The sequence below is a fragment of the Prionailurus viverrinus genome, chromosome A2 (assembly GCF_022837055.1).
Source record: "Prionailurus viverrinus isolate Anna chromosome A2, UM_Priviv_1.0, whole genome shotgun sequence".
In the NCBI taxonomy this organism is placed as follows: Eukaryota; Metazoa; Chordata; class Mammalia; order Carnivora; family Felidae; genus Prionailurus; species Prionailurus viverrinus.
In genome coordinates this window covers 154496547-154514402 of record NC_062562.1, presented here as the reverse complement: position 1 = coordinate 154514402, position 17856 = coordinate 154496547, and the positions used below count along the sequence as shown (strand labels likewise).

The 17856-nt window shown below is 47.8% G+C and overlaps 2 protein-coding genes across 4 annotated transcripts in view; one reads left to right on the top strand and one right to left on the bottom strand.

Moving 5' to 3' along the window:
• Positions 1-2927: 2927 nt before the first annotated feature.
• LOC125154015 (uncharacterized) lies at positions 2928-16416 on the bottom strand. Its single transcript, XM_047837638.1, has 4 exons — positions 16405-16416; positions 15790-16352; positions 8588-8789; positions 2928-2983 (listed from the first exon to the last, which is right to left on the bottom strand). Exons 1-3 carry the CDS (start codon positions 16414-16416, stop codon positions 8642-8644), a joined length of 723 nt encoding a protein of 240 aa, XP_047693594.1. The 3' UTR covers positions 2928-2983; positions 8588-8641.
• ZC3HAV1 (zinc finger CCCH-type containing, antiviral 1) overlaps positions 16044-17856 on the top strand; it is a 62668-nt gene continuing 60855 nt past the window's right edge. The window contains exon 1 of one of the 3 annotated variants that reach the window (XM_047839360.1): positions 16044-16722. In XM_047839360.1, the coding sequence (XP_047695316.1) occupies positions 16415-16722 (308 nt within the window). In that variant the 5' untranslated portion in view covers positions 16044-16414. The remainder of the gene's footprint in view (positions 16723-17856) is intronic. The other 2 variants (XM_047839344.1, XM_047839337.1) reach the window with 2 other exon arrangements.

The window sequence follows — 17856 nt, the reverse complement described above, 5'->3', positions numbered from 1 at the left end:
TTCATGTTACAAGGTCGTGAGGGATGTCACGTATGCGTATATCCAGTTTGTCTTGAGTTTTTTCTTTCTTTTTCTTTTTTTTTTTTTAGGGAGGGGACCCTACCACAGTCTTATTGCAAGAGCATCCAAATATTAAACTCATCCTTTTATTTATTATTATTTTTTTTTAATTTTAGAGAGAGCAAGCAGCACAGGGGAGCATAGAGAATTTTTAACAGATTCCACTTTTCAGCACAGAACCCAACACAGGGTTCGATCCCATGACCCATGACCTGAGCTGAAATCGAGAGTTGGATGCTCAACCGACTGAGCCACCCACGTGCTCCTAAATTCATACTTTTAAAAAATGTTTGAGACAGAGAGAGACAGAGCATGAGCAGGAGAGGGGCAGAGAGAGAGGGAGACACAGAATCCGAAGCAGGCTCCAGGCTCCGAGCTGTCAGCACAGAGCCCGACACGGGGCTCCCACTCAGGAACAGGATCATGACCTGAGCAGAAGTCGGAGGCTGAACCGACTGAGCCACCCAGGCGCCCCTGTTCACTGACTTTTAGTACAAGTATCCCCTGCTTTTCAAAAGTTCATGTTTTGCCACTTCACTTTTATGAAAACCTACATTGGTACCTGTTTTTGCTAACCAAAAGAAATCTGAAGAGGGTTTTCACTTTTATAAAGAAAAGCAAAAAAAAGAGCGTGCCACATTTGTTCCACAACAAGCAGGGCAGCATGCACCAGTGCAGCAAAAGTGGCACCACCCAGCTCCTTTACCCGGAACCACGCTCGGCATCTCAGCATCAAGCCACCTGAGCTTCGAATTGTGTCTGTGATCATCTGTGCTTTCATCTCAATTTATTTTGTGCTTCTGTTAGCAAGATGTGTCCTAAGGGATCAGAAAAGCCTCAGAGAGGTGATTATTTGGATCTGGGAGCACTCAAAAGTTTTCCTGCACAAATTAACAGTAGGGGGCGCCTGGCTGGCTCAGAAGAGCATGCCTGCGACTCTTGACCTCAGGGTCGTGAGTTCAAGCCCCACGTGGGGTGTGGAGATTACTGAAATAAATAAAACTTTTAAAAATAATTAATTAATTAACAGTAATTGCTTCTTTGCCTTAAGATGTTTTAGCTTCGGAAAAGTTTCATAGGAACACTCTATGTTCAGATAGTAGGGGAAAGCTGTATTCACAGAATTGTGCATCTATTACCATTATCAAATTCCAGAATGCTTTCTTCATCCCCAAAAGGAACCCCATATCCATCAGCAGTCATTCATCATTCCCCTCCTCACCTTAGCCTCTGGCAACCACTAATATATGTATTTTTTTAACTTTTAAGTAAAACATTAAATAAGAGGGGGGAGGGCAAAGAGAGGTGGGGACAGAGGATCTGAAGCAGGCTCTGTGCTGACAGCAAACGTGGGGCTCGAACTCTTGAACCACGAGGTCATGGCCTGAGCAGAAGTCGGAACCTCAAAACAACTGAGCCACCCAGGCGCCCCTATTCTATTTTCTGTCTCTACGGATTAGCCTATTCTGGACATTTCATGTAAATGAAATTGTACAAATAGAGCTCCACACACCATATTTCTAAATATTGAAAAATCTTAAATCAATTTAGCAAACTGTTAGCTAAAATGTTTTATCCTCCTATCTTGACAAATATAGAAGGAAGTCAGATTCCAATTTAGAATTCTCAGACTTCCCAGAATTCTGTTGCCGGAGGGGGCAGTGTAGAGAGAGCCAGCCCCGGGTGCCAGCCCATGCCCTTCTCTCAACCCAGGCTCCATCCTACGCCGAGGGGCTTTGTGCATGTGTGTGGACACCCAGCCCACTAATGCAAACAGTAGTCACCCGCTTTCCTGACAGCTGTCACTCCCTGACAGACCTAAAGGCAGGATAGGCTCAGGGAAGAGACCTCTGCAGGTATGGAGACAAGTTGGGGGTTGTATGGGCAGGGAATTCAGAGTCCTGGGCACCACAGCAGGGTGAGGATGGCTGCAAGGAGTCTGAAGAGGGCTCCAGAGCGCCTGGGTAGCTCTGTCAGTTAAGCGTCCGATTCTTGACTTTGACTCTGGTCATGATCTCCCAGTTTGTAGTTTCGAGCCCTACATGGGGCTGTGTGCCGGCGGTGTGGAGCCTGCTTGGGATTCTCTCCGCCCCTGCCCTGCTCACATGCTCTGTTTCTCTCTCAAAAAAAAAATAAATAAATAAACTTTTAGAAAAATAAATAAATAAACTTAAAAAACAAAACAAACTTTGGCTCCACGGCCTCCTCACACCTGGTGCAGTCAGAACCCAGAGTCCAGAGCGGGGCTTCCCTCAAGAGGGTCTAAGGATAGTGTTGCCAATAATGGTATAAGCAATCCTGAAGATCTTGCCAAATCTGTCGAAATAGTCTCTGATTTCCAGCAGTTTGGGATACTTCTGTAAGCATCTAAATCCCTGTAGCGGCTGTTTGGGCTGTAGCTTTAATGATGAAGGGCAGAACGTGGCATTCTGGGTGTACTTGAGAAGAAGCTGTTATTCCCAACTACAGCTGAATCGAGGGTGTTGTGAAACAGATCGCAACATAAACACACAAAAGCTAGGTGCATGCGTAGGAGGCAAAGCTGGAACTGGCAACTTTATTGTAGTTGCATTAGAACAGCAGTTTCTGAGAGATTAGAAAAAATAATCCACACTGTGAGGACGGTTGTATGACTGTCCAGATTTACTAAAAATCACTGAATTGTACACTTAAAACAGGTGAATTTTATGATCTGTAAATTGCATCTTGTTAGATCTGTGTTTTTTGGGTTTTTGGTCTGTTTTTTAAAATAATTCAGACCCGGGGCGCCTGGGTGGCTCAGTCAGTTAGCATCCGACTTCAGCTCGGGTCATGATCTCACGGTTCACGAGTTTGAGCCCCTGGTCGGGCTCTGGAGCCTGCTTCAGGTTCTGTGTCTCCCTCTCTCTTCACCCTCTCCTGCTTGCACTCCATCTCTCTCTCTCTGAAAAATAAATAAACATTAAACAAAAATTGGGGTGCCTGGGTGGCTCAGTTGGTTGAGCGTCTGACTTCGGCTCAGGCCACCATCTCAAGGTTTGTGAGTTCAAGCCCTACATCAGGCTCTGTGCTGACAGCTGGGAGCCTGGAGCCTGCTTTGGATTCTGTGTCTCCCTCTCTCTCTGCCCCTCCCTCACTCATGCTCTGTCTCTCTCTCTCTAAAAAATAAATGAAAATTAAAAAAAAATTAAAGAAAAATTAAAAAGAGAATGTTTTAAAAACCAAATTTTACACACACATACACCAAAAAAACCCCCCAAATTCTAGGAGCTCCTGCCTGGCTCAGTCAGTAGAGCATGTGACTCTTAATTTCGGGGTTGTAAGTTTGAGCTCCATGTTGGGTGTTGAGATTACTTTAAAATATTAAAAAAAATTTTTTTTTATTCAACTCCCTGCACTAAATTGTACGGGCTCATGGAGAAAGGACCTTTTTTTGACTCTTCTAAGCAAGAGAAAGTTGACTCCAGGATTATGCATTTGAATACATACTCTTCAAAGAAATATGCTTTTCAATTATTTTAAAATAACTTGATTTTTCTTATTACAAAAAAGCTCCATACTCACCACGGAAATTTTGGAACATATTGAGAATTAAAAAGAAGAAAATTTAAATTCGCTATAAATACATACCCAAGAAATGACACCTATTAACATTTTGTTTTCTTATAAATGATTTAGGGATGCCTGACTGGCTCAGTGGGTACAGTGTGTGAATCTTGATTTCAGGGTCATGAGTTTAAGCCCCGCATTGGACATAGAGCCTACTTTTAAAAAAATGAAAAAAAAAAAAAAAAAAAAAAAAAGGGGCGCCTGGGTGGCGCAGTCGGTTAAGCGTCCGACTTCAGCCAGGTCACGATCTCTCGGTCCGTGAGTTCGAGCTCCGCGTCAGGCTCTGGGCTGATGGCTCGGAGCCTGGAAGCTGTTTCCGATTCTGTGTCTCCCTCTCTCTCTGCCCCTCCCCCATTCATGCTCTGTCTCTCTCTGTCCCAAAAATAAATAAATAAATAAATATGAAAAAAAAAAGTGATTCAACCAGTACTGAAATATAATATAGTCATGGCTGAACTACTAATAAATTGAAGAACTAAATGACAGAAAATCTATAGGTAATAATTGTTGAAATTAAGTGATGAGCATGTGTGTATTTACCTTTATATTTTTGTATAGGAAATCTCCATAATCACTCTGCGCTAAGCATGAAGACTGCTTGAGATTCTCTCTCTCTCTCTCTCTCTCTCTGCCCCTTTCCCCAGCTCACACTCTATCCCTCTCTCCCTCTCTAAACTAAAAAAAAAAAAAAAAAAAAAAAACATTTAAAAATAAAAATTAAAAAGAAAATTTCCATAATCTAAATTTTAAAAGAGACATCTATTTGAAAATCCCCAAATTCTTCTGTATGGCCAAATTTTCTTTTTTTGAGAGAGAGAGCTAGAGCATGCACACACACACACACACACACACGCACACACACACAAGTCGGGGGGAGAGAGAGAGAGAGAGAGAGAAGAGAGAATCTTACGCAGGTTCCATGCCCAGCAAGGAGCCTGACTCAGGGCTCGATCTCATAACTGTGAGATCATGACCTGAGCCGAAATCAAAAGTCAGATGCTTAACCCACTGAGCCACCCAGGTGCCTCAGTATGGCCAAAGTTTTAACTGGAATGAGTTAAAGACATGGGAGTCAATATTTATTTCAACATACAAGGTAACGTGCATTTATACCTGTTAAAACTAAGAGGCGTCTTCTATGTGACAATAGAGAGAAACAGATTTCAACCTCCGATTGCTTATGTAATTATTTGGTGGTGAGATAACTGGAAAATTAGAAAGCAACATAAACATAATAAAATGTAAACAGGAAAGATACCAGGCATTGCAATCCAGTGAGCCCTGAAAGAAGGAACTCCCTATGTCAGCCAGCTGCTGAAATGCAGGATCGTGAACTGAAGTTGACACAAGATTGTGTGCTTTTGACTCAGCAGGGCCTGGATTTAAACTCTATCTCCCCTGCTTCTTACCTGTGTGAACTTGAGCAGGCTACTTAACCTCTATGTATTTTAGTTTTTTCCCCTCTGTAAATAAAGGAAATAAAATCCACCTCACGGATTTGCTTAAGACTCACTGAGATCATTTATAAGCAAGAGGCGGGATAACATAGTGGGTTAAGTGTGGAGCCTGGGGAGAACTGCCTGGGTTCGGTTCTTGGCTCTCTCACTTGCTTTAGTGTTGTGACCCGGGCAGGTGATTTAACATCTTTTTTTTTTTTTTTTTTAATGTTTATTTACTTTTGAAAGAGAGAGAATGTAGGGGAGGGGCAGAGAGGGAGACAGGGAATCTGAAACAGGCCCCAGGCTCTGATCTGTCAGCACAGAGCCTGCTGTGGGGCTCGAACTCACAGACCGTGAGATCATGACCTGAGGTGAAGTCAGAGGCTTAACCCACTGAGCCACCGGGGCGCCCCTATGATTTAGTGGTTTTTTTATTATATTCCCCAAATCATACATCACCATTATCTAATTTTAGAACATTTTAGTCACCCCAAAAAGAAACCTGTACCCATTAACAGTCACTCTCCATTCCCCTTTTTCCCCTAGCCCCTGGCAACCACTAATCTGTTTTCTATCTGTATGGATTTGCTGAGTCTGAACATTTCATATAAATGGAATCATGCGGTATGTAACCCTTTATGTTTGGCTTCTTTCACTTAGCATGTTTCATATTTTTTAAAATCTGTTTTTATTTTTTTATTTTTATTTTTATTAAACTCTACACCCAATGTGGGACTCGGACTTGAGACCCTGAGATCAAGAGTGGCGGGCTCTATGACTGAGCCAGCCAGGCACCCCTTTCACTTAGCGTGATTTCACGGCTCATCTGTGTTGTCGTATGTATTAGTACTTCATCCGTTTTAATGGCTGAATAATATTTCATTGTATGGACACGCCACATTTGTTTAAGCCTTCATGTTATTTCAAGCACATAACACATTGTAAACGCTTAGAGCCTGGTGGTCTCGTCACCCAGTGCCTTGGGGTTCACGGCACAGCCTCAATCACGTTGCAACCCAGGTGGAAACAGTAGTCGAGGAGGAAGCCCAAGCCATGAAAGGCCACCCAGATAATGCCCGGTGCTGGGTTTCTCTCTGCCTGCCATGGCCAGTCCTGCCTTGACCTAATGTACACAGGTCTCAGAAATCTCAGGTTCCTTGTTCTCTGTCCAGCCTTACACAAACCCGATAACCTGCTCTATTTCCCAGTCCCTCTCATCTGCTCTCTTCACTTAATCCATTTTTTCAGTCTTCCTCTGGACTTGATTACCTACCCAATTTCCCTAAACAGTCACATTATTTTGTGTTTTGGACTTTTGTCACTTCGTGTGTTTGGGTATATTATATTAATTATCCATTGCTTCCTAACAACTTACCCCCAAACTTAACAGCTTTACAATCGATATTCTTTTTTTTTTTTAATGTTTTCTAAGGTTTATTTAGTTTTAAGACACAGAGAGAGAGAGACAGAGACAGAGACAGAGCATGAGCAGGGGAGGTGCAGAGAGAGAGGGAGACACAGAATCCAAAGCAGGCTCCAGGCTCTGATCTGTCAACACAGAGCCCGATGTGGGGCTTGAACCCACAGACCTCTAACCCACGGACCTCGAGATCATGACCCGAGCCGAACTCAGATGCTTGACTGAATGAGCCACCCAGGCACCCCTACAATCAATATCCTTATCACACGTGGTTTCCGCTGAGCAGCTCAGCTGGGTGGTTCTAGCTCAGAGTTTTTCCTGAGGTTAAATTCAAATTGTCTGCTGGACTGTAGTCGCCTAACATCTTGACGGGAGCTGAAGGATCCCATTCCAAGTGACCCACCCACTGGCCTGGCAAGTTAGTGCTGGTTGTTGGTGGGAGGCCCTTGTCCCCTGCCACAGGGGTCTCTCCATAGAGCTGCTCAATTGTCCCCAAAAAGTCACAGCTGGCTTTCCCAGAGGGAGTGATGGAAGAGAGAGCAAGGAGGAAGTCACAAAGTTTTTTTTTATGATGTACCCTTGGAATTCACAGGCTCATTTCTTTAATATCCTGTTGAGATACCAGATCTCTCCTATTTGGTGTGGGAGGGGTTGACATACAGGTGCAAACATCAGAAAGCAAGACTCACTGGGAGTCAGCCTGCTACATCACGCCACCGTCACCAAATCAGCCCCACCCTTAGGTCACTCCTACCTGTTGCCTCCACTTTCAGACTAGTGCTACCAGGTGAAGGTTGGCAGCCTGAAGTTCCTCATTTGAACACCACCAAAGCAAAGTCTGTAAATTCGTCCTCGAGGAGGAGAGTGGCCCTTCTCACTCCACCAATACTTGCAGCCCCATCCTTTCCCAGCTCAGTCAAATGAGGGAAATCCCCTTGGCTTGTTCCCCGCCTTTGCCCTCCCCTGTCTGGCTGCCTGACTCCTCCCTTGACTTCCCACACCTCCTGGGGAACATCTGTTTGCCGTGGACTTTGGACATTCCATCTGACTCAACCCTCTGATGTTTATGGACTTTTAATTTCTATGACTTAGCATAGCTGGCTTGTTGCTGCCCTGGGCTTCCCTCTCTGACTGGTGGTTCAGCTGACTCCTGTAGCCTGCTACCAGGCCAGTTTGCCCCAGCAACTGCAGCTCTGCGCTCTACCCAGATTTATTTCTTCCAAGTGTTCACATTTGCCCAGATCTTCTAGTAAAACAGCAGCAATAAATGAGCAAGCAAACAAAAAAATCTCTCTCTGGCTACCTGAACAATTTCTCACGCTTCCCTCCCCCTTTCCTGCCACCTCTCCACTCGTCTCCTCTCATCCCCTTTCCTTGTTAGTCCTCTAAAATGAGCCATCTGGGGCGTCTGGGTGGCTCAGTCGGTTGAGCGTCCGACTTCAGCTCAGGTCATGATCTCATACTCCGTGGGTTCGAGCCCCGCGTCGGGCTCTGTGCTGACAGCTCAGAGCCTGGAGCCTGTTTCGGATTCTGTGTCTCCCTCTGTCTCTGCCCCTCCCCCGCTCATGCTCTGTCTCTCTCTGCCTCAAAAATAAATAAAAACAGTAAAAAAAAAAAAAAAATTTTTAAATGAGCCATCTATTCTGATTTCCAACCTTCCCGTTCGGAGAAAACTCTTCTATCAAGCATATGGGAGAATTCATTGACATAGGAGCCGTCTGTGGGATACAAGAGTTAGCATCCTGGCAAGGCCCGAGGGGTAGAGCAACATTGCTTCCAAGTGCCTCCTAGAAGCCTGGGAAGGTGACAGCCCATGAAGAGTGATATTGAGATGCCGGAATTTTTGTGGCATACAGTAGATGAAAGGATTAAAAGATTCAGAAAAGTGGGCATGGTAGAATAGATACATTATGTTAGGCCAGCAGAAGATCCACCAGAGGACTGGGCTCAGAGAACAGCCCAGTGGAATCCCATTTATCAACGATGAGGGGGGACACTAGCATCACTGAGATAGTTCTGTGGTGCTTTCCCCATAGGACATACCTAACGGGAGGAAAGGCTGTCCTAGGACTTCACTCACCGATAGCAACTGGGACGAGAGGACCCTGATGCCGTAGACCCTGGATGATGGCCCTTAACTGCAAAAGCCAGGGGTTTGTAAGTTCAGAGTGCCAGCCAGCAGCCCCGACCTGTGGAGAGCTTCAGAGATTTTGAACGGAACAGAATTGCCCAACGAGGGAAGTAGATGGGTAGCCAGCAAAGTACTGTTTCCTGTGTATAATCTAAAAAAAAGAATAAGGATTAATGAGCAGGACAATGAGAGAGACAGTGACCCCAATAAAAGTGCACAATTCCTTACCTGGTTTCCATTCCTGAACCAGTGTTCAGTCGCAGAACCCAGTGACTGAAGAGGTGGCCAGGTCCCCAGGGAGAAGGACCTAAACACCCAGGGTACCTGGGTGGCTCAGTTGGTTAAAACGTCCAATTGCAGCTCAGGTCATGATCTCGCCAGTTCGTGAGTTCGAGCCCCGTGTCGAGTTCTGTGCTGACAGCTCAGAGCCTGGAGCCTGCTTCGGATTCTGTGTCTCCCTCTTTCTCTGACCCTCCTCTGGTCGTTTTTTCTCTCTCTCAAAAATAAACATTTTTAAAAAATTTTAAAAACCCACTATGGCGAGAAGGAACTGTAATAGCGGCTCCAATCCTTCCCCCAAAGAGATCTACAACATTTATGTGGATGACAACACTGGGGAAAGGGAATGTGAGAGAGTGGAGGAACCATGCAGTATCCTCCAAACTGAAAAAGCACTTTGAGACCAAAAACCAAAGCAGGCACCTCCATACAGTTTACGCAGAATTTTATTCAGGGTAGCTTGCTGACAGGGGGGATCAGGCTGGTGATGATCAGAGGCTGAGCAGCTCTTCTCCGCAAAGTTCAGATTTAGTTGATGGATTTTATAAAGAGAGGGATGTGAGGGTGAGCATAGCAGTAAAATCAAAGTGTATACATTAACATGACTAATACCTAACAGTAATTATCCTCCTGGCATCTCCTGTGCTTCAGGAGGGGGCAACTATGTTGTCCGTGTTTATACCTCTGTTAGTGAGCTGGGGACCATGACAGATCTCCCAGTGCTCTCCTTGCAGGGTATGATCACAGAATATATGCATCATTCTTTAGGGGGGCGGGAACAAGCAGTGCTGGAGAGGCCATTGAGCTCGCCTAGTAAAGATGGTGGGCCAAAGGGGCACCTGGGTGGTTCAGTCGGTTGAGCGTCCGATTTCAGTTCAGGTCATGATCTCCCAATTCATGAGATCGAGCCCTGCACAGGGCTCCACACTGACAGTGTAAAGCCTGCTTGGGGTCCTCTCTCTCTCCCTCTTTCTCTCTGTCCCTCCCCGGCTCTCTCAAAAATAAATAAACATTAAAAAAAAAAAAAAGATGGCAAGCCAAAGATAGAGTCACTCTGGCCAACATTCCTACGGGAGATACCCAGACATTTGGGTGACTGTTGTGTAGAAGGTCGGAGGTCAACTGATACCCCGAGATGTGAAGGCCCCCCTGTTAGAACGGGAGCGAATGGATTCCTGAAAAGAGTCCAACTTATGATGAGTCCTCTGGGTCCATGGACTCACTGGTTGTCATTTCCCTCATCCCCAAATGTGCAGTTGGGATTGACATTCTTGGAAGTTGGGCTCCCATTACCTCCTTATCCTGTTGCATGAGAGTTATCACAGTAGGGAAGGCCAAGCAGAGAGGCTAAAACCACACCTCGCCCACCCCCTTCCCCAGGCCAATAGAGTAACCACAAAATAGCATTGCATTCCAGGGGTGGGGGGGGGGTGTCAGAGATTAGTGCCACTCTTAAATATTGAAAAGATGAAGAAATGTTGTCGCTGTCATGTGTCTGTTCCACTTGTCAGTGTTGAGCCTGCAGCAATTGGATGGACCCTAGAGAACGACTAGGGACTCTTGCAAGGAGGTACTCCTGGTCAATAGCAGTTGTGCCAGACGTAGTGTCTTAGCTGGACCAGAGCCACGCAGCCTGAGGCGCGTGGTTTGTGGCCACTGATTTGGCAAATGCATTCTTTCTATCCCATTCAACAAAAGAGGGTCAGAAATAGTTCATATCCCCACGGAATGGATAGCAAGTATTTCCTGTTTTGCCACGGGGTTGTGTTCACTCTTCAGTCCTCCGTTGTGATATCGTCTGAAGAGAACCAGAACGTTTGGACATCCCACAAACATCCCGTTGACCCATTTCACGGATGATATCGTACTGCTCAGGCAGGAGGAGGAAAAGGCGGAGACTGTGCTAGAGGTTTGGTATGACATACCCACTCCAGAGAGCGGGAGATAAGTCCTACAACAATTTGTGACCTGCCACTTCACCAAAGATTCTGGGGGACCGATGATCCAGCAGCATGCTGGGACATCTCCTCCCCCCAAAAAGACGCCTTGCTACATCTCCTATCCCTTCCTGGAAAAAAACGAAATGCAAAGCCTGTTAGGAATCTTTGGGTTCTTGAGAAGACACATTTCATACCTAAGAACAGTCCTGCTGCCCACATACTGGGTTACATGGAAAGCTGTTGGCTTTGAGTGGGCCCAGAGCAGGAAGGAGCTCTGCAGTAGGTCCAGGCTGTGATACAAACAGCCCTTCTGTTCAGATTATATAATCGAGCAGAGCCTACAGTGTTGGAGGTGTCAGTGATGGAATAAGTGTGGCATTGGTGGCACATCCCAGTAGAATCACAATGTAGACCCCTGGGATTACGGAACAAGTTCCTACCCACTGTGGTGAAGAGTTACACTCCTTCTAAAAAGCAGCTCCTAGCTTGCTACCGGGCCCCGGTAGAGAAAACAAATGATCATGGGTTCAGAATGGGCCATCACAAGCTAGGGCCTATTGGACACATCGACAGGTCAGGCAGGCCTAACATTAAAGCCATCCTAAGAAGGGGCGCCTGGGTGGCTCAGTCGGTTAGGCGTCCGACTTCGGCTCAGGTCATGATCTCGCAGTCCATGAGTTCGAGCCCCGCATCAGGCTCTGTGCTGACAGCTCAGAGCCTGGAATCTGTTTCAGATTCTGTGTGTCCCTCTCTCTGACCCTCCCCTGTTCATGCTCTGTCTCTCCCTGTCTCAAAAATAAATAAAATTTAAAAAAAATTTTTTTTAAAGCCATCCTAAGATGAAACTGGTCCATCTGATATGGAGCACAACCAAGACCAGAAGGTACAGACAAGCTGCATGAATACACAGCCCATGTCTCCATGTCATTCATTAGGTTACATTGGCGTCCCAGCCCTAGCTTACTCCTAGGACCATATGAGGGGGCCCCACAATAACCAGCTAAAGGAGGAAGGAAAAAGCCCAAGTTGGGGATGTGAATGAGTCATCCCAGTATGCAGTACAAGCTGAAAATGGAGGGTGGCTATAGTCTTTTTTTTTCTTTTTTTTCTTTTTTTCCAACGTTTATTTATTTTTTGGGGGACAGAGAGAGACAGAGCATGAACGGGGGAGGGGCAGAGAGAGAGGGAGACACAGAATCGGAAACAGGCTCCAGGCTCTGAGCCATCAGCCCAGAGCCTGACGCGGGGCTCAAACTCACGGACCGCGAGATCGTGACCTGGCTGAAGTCGGACGCTTAACCGACTGCGCCACCCAGGCGCCCCGAGGGTGGCTATAGTCTTGAAAAGCAGTGGTGAAGGGAAATCTCTGCAGTGGGAGATTTGAGATGCTCAAATAAATTTTTTTTATGTTTGTTTTTTTAAGAAAGAGAGAGAGAGAGCGCATGCACACACACATACACACGTTTGAACAGGGGAGAGGCAGAGAGGGAGAGAGAGAGAGAGAGAGAGAGAGAGAGAGAGAGAGAATCCCAAACAGGCTCCATGCTGTCAGCGTGGAGCTGGATGCAGGGCCCGACATGGAGCTCAAACTCAAGAATCGTGAGATCATGAACTGAGCCAAAATCAAGAGTGGGACGGTTAAGGTATTGAACCACCCTGGGGTCCCTTTGGTGGAGGGCTATGCTAAGGGCTAGTTGTGGCCTTGCAACCCACTGCAGTGACAGGGGCTAGAGTTCATTCCATTAGTTTTCCTCTTCTAAGTTTCCTTACAGGAAGAAGAGTGGCCCACGAAGCCCTGAAGGAGCCGTCCCCTGAATACGGATGGACAAATAGATCCATGTGGCACACAGGGTGACTGTAGTGGACAAGAGTGTGTCAGTCAGACCCCCTTCAAGGCAGGGCTTGCTGCCCAACAGCTAGAAGATGTGTGGAGCTGATACCCTCCAGCTTTAGCTCCTTCAGGATCTGTTCCAGTGTTTGAGCCCGAGTCATGTACTTGTCCAGTGGCCCCTGGCCACGACTGAGCAGGTACAAGGGCTTGGGCTTTTCTGCCCAATGTTAGCATGATAGGGAAAAATAGGATAAAATAGGCAGAGAGGGAAAAATTAGGGCCTGAGTTTCCTGGGGGCGGGGGGGGGGGGGGGGGGGGGACACATATTTTGGAACAATGTTGGGAGTGTCTGACCACAGCAAACCCCTCTGGGCATAAGGTTCCTCTTAAGAATGTAACAGATACCACACCTACCCTCCCTGGGGTTTCCCTCAGGAATCTGACAAAAAGACCTGACTAAAAATAAGTAGACCAAAGAGGTATGACCCACAAGGAATGATATGGCCATAGGCCACCCCTCATACAATGGAAACGAGCCAATAGGAACGGACAACCCAGCACCTACAGTTGTCAAGCCAATAAGGGTAAAACCTGAGAAGACACAAGAGGGGAGGGAAAGGGAGGGGGGCGACCAGAACCTTATAAAACAAGGACCCTTGCCTATAGTCCTGAGCATTCACTTTCGAATGTCTCCTCTGTGCAAAGAGAGCTTTCACACTCTTCTTACTGTCTAATCTGATACTCTAATATAAACTTTTGCCGGCTGCTCATTTGTGTCCATCTCTTCATTCTCTGAAGCGGCGAGACAGTGATTCCTGGGTATTGAGGTAAAACAAAATCCTGCAACATTTCACTCCTGCTCCCCATCGGGCTGGCAAACTTTGTCAGATCCGTATCATTGTCTGACAGCTGCCATAGGCCTAGTCTACGTCTTCCCTTGACTTTCTCCAGAGTTACACCCCAGGGAATCGTCTGAACATCTCAACTCCTTATCAGGGGAATGCAACCTGTGACAGCAGGAATTTCAAAATTTCCCCAAATGTCTGCCTCTTCCCTTCCCACTTTCCCTTATAATTGTTTTTCATGGATTTGAATTGAGAATTTTAGACCTCTATTCCCAACATTTTAGCCAGACTGTACTCTTCCTCCTCCATTCTCCTATATACCCATCGCAGCATTTAGCCACTGATTCCTTTATGTTTTAATATTTTTTTCATGTCTTCTCAAATACAAGCTTCTTGGGGGCAGGGACCAGTTTTTAGTTTTTAGTTTTTTAACTTTTGCATATTCAGAGCGACTAACTAATGTAAGGGTCACATGGAAAATGCTATGTTGAATTTGACAGTGCAAACCCTGTCCTGGGAACCTGTTAGAACACAAATAAGGCCAAGTGGATCGAAGACAATTATGGAAGTGATAGCTAGAGGGAACAAGCCAGATGATCCTGTGTGGGCCCCATGTTTGGCTGGCTTTTATGACAAAGAACTCTATTCCTGAGAGACACAGTTCATCCACCATGAATTACCAAACTGAAAATTTCTGTTGATCATTTGAAGAATGCCTCTCTCTCTCAAAAATAAATATAAAAAAAACCCTTTTTTTTAATTTCTAGGATTCAGTTGTAAACTTAAGAAATTCTTCAAAATGGGGGTGCCTACCTGCCTCAGAGGAGCATGTGATTTTGATCTCGGGTCATGAGGTCTATCCCCACCTTGGTTGTAGAGATTACATACATACATACACACAAGTTTTAAAAGAAGAAGAAAGAGTGTGAGTGGGGGAAGGGCAGAGAGAGAGGGAGACAGAATCCAAAGCAGGGCTTTGGGCAAATCCAGGGCCGTCAGCAGAGCCCGACACAGGGCTCAAACTCGCAAACTGGGAGATCATGACCTGAGCCGAAGTCGGATGCTTCACCGACTGAGCCACCCAGGTGCCCATGAATTCTATAAATTTTTTTAAAAAGGTTTATTTCCTATCTGATCAATGACCCCCCCCCCCTTTTTTTTTTAACTTGGGAGTGTTGGAAGGAAAACCTTTTTCTTCTTCCAACTTGGATAGGGTTGGATATGGTGGTTGGGGGTCTGCAAATTAACTGACAATAGACAGATTAACAGGGGAAAAGACAAGGTTTATTTTCACATTGGGAGGTGGGGGGAGCTCCCAGTAATGGAAAAGTCCTGGAATAGCTGAAGTTTATCTATCTCAATTTAACAAAAGAGTTTATTTAGAGCTTCAATGGGAGAATAAGGACGGTTCTATTGGGCTTTCTGATGCTAATGGATGGGCAGTCTGTCTTCCCTGGGTGGCTGAATTAGCAGGAAGCTCCCTTGGAAGGGGGTTAATGGCAGCTGTATCTTAAGGAGGCTCTGCTTTGAGATTGAGAATTTCAGGCAAAAATTCCTTCTGCATCTTCTGTAGCCCGAATGTTTTCACTTTAAGACAATCTTTATACCGACTCTGGGGGTCCAAGAGGGTCTCCACAAGGGATAAGGCCTTGTCCAAACGCACAAAGAGAGGAACCCATCTGAAATTTCGGGATATGTCTAAGCATGCCTCTCTGTGACCACTTGCCCTTGAGAATTAAGTGGTACTTGGGACACCCCAGTTACCGATTACAGGCAGGCAAAACAGTGGCAAGAAGGGGGGGTTTCTCCAAAAAGCTCTTGCGAAGACGAAAAAGAGCGAGAGCAATAATCGTTGCTCTTTAAGAGGCCATGGTGGGGGCGCCTGGGTGGCGCAGTCGGTTAAGCGACCGACTTCAGCCAGGTCACGATCTGGCGGTCCGTGAGTTCGAGCCCCGCGTCGGGCTCTGGGCTAATGGCTCAGAGCCTGGAGCCTGTTTCCCTTTCTGTGTCTCCCTCTGTCTCTGCCCCTCCCCCGTTCATGCTCTGTCTCTCTCTGTCCCAAAAATAAATAAACGTTGAAAAACAAAAAATTAAAAAAAAAAAAAAAAAAAAAAAAAAGAGGGCATGGTGTTGGGGGAGAAAGTGCACATCGGTCCTGGCCAGGTGGACCACGATCTGGGGCGTGGGGCCAGATCTGGAGAACCTCGGGTACATCCAGGTTCCAGCTTAATGGTTGTGTCTACTCCAGTTACTTACTTCCTGAAGTACAGAATTAGGATAATAGCATCTAATCCTTGGAGTTGTTGAGAAGATTCACCAAGAGCGGAGGCCGGGCACCCAGCTTCGGGCGAGCGCTCGCTAGGGTCGGTTCTTTTCCCGGAATGGGTGGGGCGGAGAACAGAGAACTCCTCCAGGGGGCTCCTAAGACTCGCGTCATTCGCCACACGGGCTGGCTTATAAAAAACTCCACCGGGGCCCCAGATCATTTTTAGTTTCAATTCTTTCGGAAGAAGCCTCGCTGTGCCCAGCTGGGGAACGTCACCCTGGCGGAGCCAAGAACCCAGCGAAGGGGTCCGGCGGTTGCGGAAGTCGCCGGCAGACCCGCACGCGCCGTTCGCTTTCTTTCCCTTCGGCTGCCGTCGCGGTTCACTTTCAGTCCGGCAAGGGGATCGGGTCGGCGAGTTCCGGCCTCCCGACCCAGGGCCGAGCGGGAAAACGAAACCGCTGGGCTCAGCTAACGGCGGCGAGGAGCGCGCGCTCGCTGGTCCCGGGCGCGCCCAGCGCAGCACCGCCCGCTGCCGCCCCCGCCCCCGGGGCTCCTATAAGTTTCGATTCTCCCCGGAGCAGCGTCCCGCGCCGCGGCCGGCCAGCGCAGCGCGCCATGGCGGACCCGGAGGTGTGCTGCTTCATCACCAAAATCCTGTGCGCCCACGGGGGCCGCATGGCCCTGGACGCGCTGCTCGAAAAGATCGCGCTCACCGAGGCGCAGCTCCGCGAAGTGCTGGAGGCGGCTGGGCCCGACCGATTCGTGTTGCTGGAGACCGGCGACAGGGCCAGGGTCACCGGCTTCGTGGTGGCCACCACCCGAGCCCGGGTCTGCCGTCGCAAGTACTGCCAGAGACCGTGCGAAGACCTGCACCTCTGCAAACTCAACCTGCTGGGCCGATGCCGCTATTCGCAGTCGGAGAGGTGAGTGCACGGAGAAGGGGCGGCTTCCCCAGGCCCGGGTCTGGGAGCACCGTCGGGGGCCCGCTGCTCCGCGACGGGCGCGGACGTCGTACCCGACCGCCTCTGCCTCCGGCGTCCCGCCTCTCTGCTCCCCTGGGAGAGCCCCTGCCCCGCCCGTGCTTCTGCTGGTGGCGGTTCCCCTCCGTCCAGCGCCTCCAGATCTTCTCTGGAATTTGGCCAACCCGATATCGCTCCGGGGAAGACTGCGGGGATACAGTATTTTGGGGCGAGCCTGGGTCTAGAACTTTTGGAGGCAGGTTTGAGAACGAAGGAAAACGCCCCCACTGTCTGGAATCTTGAGTCTTTCCCTCGGCGCTGTCGTCCTTTCTAGGCGTGTTGCACCCTCCGCAGCGGGATCCGTCTCCACCGCAGCGAGCTGGCCCTTTCGCTTGGGCGTCCATTCCTTGCCGCCTCCGCGCCCCTCATTATCACTTTTCTGATCTCCGAAGCTAGTACGCACCGCCTGCCCTGAAAGGGCCTCCTCAAGGTTCCTCGATGTTGCAGTGTCCTCTCCCAGTGCTCCTGCCCCAACGTCTCCCTGGTGGCCCAAACTGGTGACCGCCCATTCTTGGGACCACTTTGAAATAGTGCGGCTTTTCCCTCAGGCAGCTGCTTGTGGGTTTCCCCTTGTTCGTTTTTTTGGCCTCCTAAATCTAGTGTGCCCCGAATTTGGGTTAAGCCTTTTGACCTGTCTTCCCAGTGTCTCCCTAAGAGAGCTCACCCCTAGGGTTCAGCTGTCACATTTCCAAAGATGGCTTCCATTTGTACACGGGCTGACCCTGCCTTCCTGCTTCATCTGGGTTCTTCCTCTCATCAGTACCTGAATATGCTGCCAATCAGTCACTGTCCTCTTCTTTCCTCCAGGGCGGGGTCTCTGACCCTGCCCCAACTCCCTCTTCACCTTTCTCAATACCTTAATCACCAAGCCTTTCTCTTGAGGGCTCCTGTCCCCTTCCTGCCCAGTTCCGTCCCATCCCACTTCTGGTTGAACGTCTGTTCAATTAGTGAACGATTGTCTCCGACCATAGTCTTTCTCCCGGTGTTTTGTCTCCCTGTGCACTTCTGCTCCATTTTTCTTGATGTAGTAGTACTTTT